Source organism: Microtus ochrogaster, linkage group LG9, assembly GCF_000317375.1.
Source record: "Microtus ochrogaster isolate Prairie Vole_2 linkage group LG9, MicOch1.0, whole genome shotgun sequence".
NCBI classification, from domain to species: Eukaryota; Metazoa; Chordata; class Mammalia; order Rodentia; family Cricetidae; genus Microtus; species Microtus ochrogaster.
In genome coordinates this window covers 9,629,424-9,635,564 of record NC_022034.1, presented here as the reverse complement: position 1 = coordinate 9,635,564, position 6,141 = coordinate 9,629,424, and the positions used below count along the sequence as shown (strand labels likewise).

General features: G+C 48.4%; 1 protein-coding gene across 1 annotated transcript in view; it reads left to right on the top strand.

Annotated features, from left to right (window-relative positions):
- The first annotated feature begins 1,247 nt into the window (after window positions 1–1,247).
- Map3k4 (mitogen-activated protein kinase kinase kinase 4) overlaps window positions 1,248–6,141 on the top strand; it is a 93,722-nt gene continuing 88,828 nt past the window's right edge. The window contains exon 1 of the mRNA XM_005363376.3: window positions 1,248–1,554. Within this exon, the coding sequence (XP_005363433.1) occupies window positions 1,424–1,554 (131 nt within the window). The 5' untranslated portion in view covers window positions 1,248–1,423. The remainder of the gene's footprint in view (window positions 1,555–6,141) is intronic.

Below are 6,141 nucleotides of genomic sequence, written 5' to 3'. Positions count from 1 at the left end.
TTTGCCATGCTGGCAAAAGTCCCTGCATACAGACCAAGAACTTGGCACTAAGTGATTTAGGTTTCTATGCACACTGCATGGTATGATGAGTTGAAGGCAAATTTGTTTGGCTTCTCTTAGAATACACAGTACCCAGCAGAAAACGAAGAAGACATAGTCGTGGCTCTCCCTCAGGAGGAGTTATGTTTGTCAAGTGTTTTGTGACTGGGAGGCACAAGTGTGCCCATTCCCTCAATTCCAGACCGTCAGAGGGAGGTTTCACTACCAACTTCAATGTAAATCCTAAGGAGGGCTCAGGCTCGGTGATGTGCAGAGGGAAATGAAACAGATAATTAGACTTACAGGGAAGTGGGAAATACTCTGCCGAGCTTTCTTCACACAATGGAAATGAGTCATTTAAAAATTATGTAGTTTTTGTTACGATTAGTTCAGTTTGTTTCCTTTGAACGCTCGTATTTGCTTTGTTTTCTTTCTCCCTTTATTAGGCTACTAGTTCCATGCAGGAAAGGGGCATTTACTTTGCTCTCTCTGCATCCTCCGAGTCTCCGAAGTCTTAATATGTACACTGAATACTTGTTGATGATATGTTGTTGGATAAAAAAGGGAATGTCAGCTCAGAAATTCGACACTAGCAGGCCATATACATAACGTAATGTAATCTATTGTAACAACGACAAGGGAATGCAGCAACTGTTTAATTACAGAGGCGTTTCTGTATCATAGCTAACTTCACGGGGTGTCCTTTATCCTGAGCTTGCTTAGCTCTAAAATCTTACCTTAATTTTTTTCTCATTTGCTAAGTTTTTTAAAAACCTTCAGGGTTGCGACTGTACAGTCCAAGTTTTTGGAAACGCGCTCTCTAACCTTGGGATCCTGGGTGAGGACGGTGTCCTCTGCTGCCCACTTGGTGTGTCACTCTGACGATCTGAGTCTGCAGAAGGCCCGCGCTTCCATGTCAGAACTGTGGGCGTCTGGGTGACATCATCCTTATCCCGAAATGCAGGATCCAGCGCCGCATCGACCTTGGGCTCAAGTTTATGAAGCATCCCTGCTCGCCCAGATAGCCCTGCCTCTCCTAGAGTCTCCTGCGTCCTTGGCCTCAGGACCTCCGGCGGCCACCCTGTGGCTACTCGGTGACACCTGACGCACCGCGGGCCAGGGCTCTCCTCCCTCCCTCCCTCCTTCTCTGCTTGCCCCGCCCCGGCCGATTCAGTCGCCCGCCTAGGCGTGTCCCTCGCTGCCTGCCGTAGCCCGGCGCTCGGCCGGCCGCCGTTCCCAAGATGGCCGCGGCGCGCACGGCTCCCGCGGCGGGCTAGAGGCGGAGGCGGAGTCGAGTCCCTCCCGCACCCCGCGGCGGCTCCGGGTCTCCCGCACCAGGCTGCAGCTGACGACCCGCGGCGGCCATGCGGGGCTCGGTGCACGGATGAGAGACGCCATCGCCGAACCGGTGCCCCCTCCCGCCCTCGCCGTCACCCCTGCAGCCGCCATGGAGGAGCCGCGGCCGCCGCCGCCGCCGGAACCCGAGCCCGAGCCAGAGCGCTGCTCGGCGGCGAGGTGAGTGCACGGCTGCAGCGGCTGCTCCGAGGGAGCCCGACTGCGCGCGAAGGGGGCGTGGGGTCCTCTGCTGCGTGCCAGGTGGGTGAGGAGCATCCAGAGCTCCGGCAGCAGGAGGGGCGCGGTGCAGCCTCGGAGCCTGTGCTTGGCTTCCGCGCGACCCCTGTCCGGGTCACAGAGGCCAAGCTCCAGAGCGACCACCGGCCCTTGCAGCCCTGCTCCCGGGGCCCCTGCTGCAGACTTCCCCCGCTTGCCTCCAGACGTCGCCACCGCAGCGCGGGCTGGGCTCTGTGATCTGACTGAAGGAAGGTGGTCCCTCTTTTCCTTCTTCCAGGAAAGGAGAGGCGTCTTACCCCTTCGTTCTTTCGCCCCTTCGCACCCCGCCTCCCAGCCTGCTGTCCCTAGGGAGAAGCTGCACCAAAACTGCAGACAGGGTTACTTGCTAAGGTCTTTTTTACTGTCCTTCAGCGGCAGCCTGATGCTGAGTATTGTGCACGGATAAACTGAGGGTTAACCTGTGAAACTTTGCTACCGCAGTAAACTCCAGGATGGAACTTTGGTGCCCAAAGTATCTGTTGCATTCTCTTCCATAGAAGCTCTCCTAACTACTTATAAAAGTCATTAATTTTTTTTTGGGGGGGGGAGATAAACTCACCGTGCCCTGGTTTTGTGTTTACGTGTCCCCTCTCTTTCAGTCCTTTGAATCTCAGGATAAGCTTTGGCTGCCCCCTGTCCCCTATAGTGAAAACACTCCCACAGCTCCTCCCAGTTAAGGTCTTGCCCTATAATCCCAGGAAGAAGGCAGTTAAATAGCTTGCTTTTTCCTGCTTGAAGAAATAGCAAATTTATAGCTTAGTGAGATCTGGACACAGGAGCCATTCACATCCTTACCTGTCACCACTGGGGTGACTGGGAGGAACTTTTTTTTTTTTTTTTTTTTTTTAAAGCCTGAAAAACCCCTTTTTTTTTTTTTTTTTTTTTTTTTTTTTTTTTTTTTTTTTTTTTTTTTTTTTCGAGACACGGTTTCTCTGTAGCTTTGGAGCCTGTCCTGGAACTAGCTCTTGTAGACCAGGCTGGCCTCAAACTCACAGAGATCCGTCTGCCTCTGCCTCCCGAGTGCTGAGATTAAAGGCCTGCGCCACCACCGCCCGGCCTACTACTTTGTTTCTTAATTCCAAAATAGTTCTGTGACATCTTAAGGGACAGTTTCTTTAAAGGCTTAGGACAGAGTGGTCTGAGAATTCCTCCAACATTTTTTAGACGTTTTAGCAGAAAGTTCATAATTTTCCTAAATGTGTTGAGTTGTTGAGCAATTTGGACTCCTGCACACGTTATTTTTAGAAATAATAAATGTGAGTCCTTAACGCTTCAAGTGTTTTGCCCCTTGCCCATCACTTCTTTTAGTTCATTTAATTTTTGCTACAATCTTACGAGTTAATTCTGCTATTCATCGCCTTTACACGGGAGGAAACTGAGGCAAAAGGTAAGCAGTGTATATGAAGATTAACTGCTGGTAATGAACGAAGGTCTACCTGCATAGTTCGTGCCTTAATTATCGCGAGTGAGAGGGATGATTTCATATCCACAGGCCCGACGTTGTAATTCTGGGTAACTGTACTGGGGGGTGGGGGATGGTCTTGAACGTTGTAAGGTAGAGGTGGAAAGGGAGAGGGATAAACGAATGTGCTGTGAAAACGCCACTTTTCTATTGATAAAGCAGCCTTGCTTTCCAGCCAGGATTCTGTCTCTTTGTTATAATAAAAATAGGTCAGGATAATGGGCTCCATCCAACTTTAAGTGAACAGCAGTGTACAGAACAAGAAGATCTTTGAAATATTTTTCTTAGCAACATTGCAGTTAATTTTACAGTAGCAAATCTGTAAAGCAGATTCCTTGGTAAAGCTGTTGCTCTGCCTGCCTTTTTGCTGCAGTAATCGACACTGCCTCCTCTTCAATAGGCAGGGGTGACCTCTGGCACGGTTACTGTAGGTCTGTGGTGAGCGATGCTGCAGGGGAGCTGCAGTTGTTTATTTGTGGTCCATGTTCTTCACTATTTACAAGAGGCTCGCTGTGTGCATTCAGAATATGCTCAGCTCCTCCTCCAAAGACAATGGAGACCACTAATATGTTCCTTAGTGTTCCCAGGTTAGCTGGCTTGCTGACAGACCAGAATAAAGCTTCTGGCATTGTTGGTCATCCGCCGAACGTGTGTGTCATTGATCAGGAAGGCTGTATTAGTGCACAGGTCTTTGGTAGGAGTCAGGCCTGTACATGTTGGCCTCCAAAGCTGTATGGCAAGCACACCACTGGCAGATGCCAGCGCCCAGGACGTCTGCTGTGGGTGCGCTTTGCTCCTGACGCGTGAGTTATGCAATGATGGAAGAACACAAAACAGGTTGCCAGCTGACGGTGCTCTGTCATAGCTTTAGTGCTTATTGTCCGCCGTGGGTACTTCTGATCCTTCTTTTTGGTAAAGAATTCCCTAAGGTGGTTCCAGTTGCTCTTAGAGATTAAGCTTTTGAATAAACATTCCTCTTTGTTTTTCAAGCATCTGGGTCAGTTTTAAAAGGATCCTGAAACTGCTTTCGAGAACTATTAGAATTAATTTGAAGCAACTTTTGTGATTTATATTTTATATCTGTGCATTTACAAAACAGAATAAATTTGATAGGAAGTCTGATATAATGTCCCTGCCTGTTGCAACCTTCGCTTTAAAATAGTTATGTTAACTATGGCTCATTGTTCTCATTCACTGGCTCTCTAAGTACATGCCAATAAATATCATTGTCCGTCCTTCTAGCCAGTGGCTTTCTCATTTACTCCGAGTAGTGTGACTTTCTCCTAGCTTTATTGGTGATAATAGGATTCACTTCTTAAAAAGCATTTGAGTGTCCTCCCTGCTAGGCAGTCTGATCTTGGTGTCTGTCATCTTGAAGCCCCACCTTGAGCTCATTTGTTTCTGTCTTGACTCGGGATGTCACTTGTTACTAACCTCGTGAAGCGCCAGACTGTTTCTGCGTCTGATGTGTCTCGAACCTAAACCACCAGAACAGTAGGTGCCTTTGCAGGGGCAGCTTTAGACAGCAAGGAGCAGCCAACTGGCCACAGTGACCTAGAGCTCCAGCGACGGCAGAAACTGTGTTCTGGCGTGGCTATGACTTGGCTGTCCCTGATTCCTCACTTTGTGAGGTTGCTTTATTTCCTTCTTGTATATCATCCTCTTGGTGCCTTGAAAATCTTGTTCTGAACTCTACTGAAAGATGGGGATACACAGGTTTTGCCTACTTAGTGGCTAGATTGCCTTGACTTCCTGCTGGTTAGTTCCTCATTCCTCACAGGCTATCTGTTCGGAGCACTCTCCTGTCTCTGGCTTCCCATTAGACCAGGGGCAATGGAATCTGCTAAAGGACTATGTAATGCTGTTGACGAGTCTACAAGCTACTGGAAATACTTTTATTGGGGAAAATGGAAGCAATGTTAGGCCAGGAGATTGGCTGACGATTCTAGGTCTTCCTAAGGTAGTGCCATATTGGCAATGAGCAAGTCCACATGCTTGTGGGGCTTGTGTCTCAAGGTAACTATGGCCTATAGAAAACCCCAGGACACACACACACGCGTGCACATACATATATATCTATGTGTGTATATGTGTATATGTATGGGCGTGTGTGTACACATACACATGTAAGTATATATTCATACATATATATATATATGGGGTCCTTGATTTCAAAGGACCCCATAATTAACGTCAGCAGGCCCGTCTTGGGCACAGCCATTGCCGCCAGTCTGAGCGACAAAGGTCTTTCTCTTAGGTGTTCCTCTTTCTTGACATGGCATGGGTTACTTTCTCCACCCTGTGTCACAGCTTTCCCTCGATTGGGTTACATAGTTAGTTTTTAATCTTTAGTTGGCGTTTAGTACCTTCCTAGCTGCTTTTCGAGTATTCCGTTCATGAAGGATCTTGATGCTATGCGGTTTTTCTGGATCTCAGTCCACATTTAAAAAGTTAATTAGAATTCTGTAGCTATTAAAAGCCATGTTGTTAAAGAACATGTAGTGACATGGGAAATGCTCACAGAACAAGTCTTTTTGGTAGGTCCTGACTACCTATTTTTAGAAAGATTCCCAAATGCCTCTACTGTCTGATGTGCCCTCCTTTGAGCCCGGCGTAGGAAGCAGTTACCACCAGGATCTGTAAAGCACGGTTCTGAGTGGTTTGCTGCTCAGCTGCCAGCTATCCAGCTGTCTGCCTCCTGCCCCCACCTGAAAGTGCCTCTCTCTCCACTGCACTGGGCACCGCCCCCTGCAGCAGCACCGCCCCCTTTTCCGAGCTCTGCTTTCAGGAATAGACTTCCTACCAAACTGTGGCCTCAGGCTTTCTTTCTAAGGCTTGTCACTTCAGAGCTGGGGAGAGGAAACTCCCGTTTGATAATTGGAATGCATCATATAAAGTCGAGTGGAGAACTAACTCACAAAAGCTGTGGCCAGCCTCAGAGAGGTTTGCTCTCAGACTGGGATAAAGGTGGAGACTGGAAAGTCTTTGACAAGTTAGTTTCCTGTATGCCCAGTCAGTCCTCCCTTTGC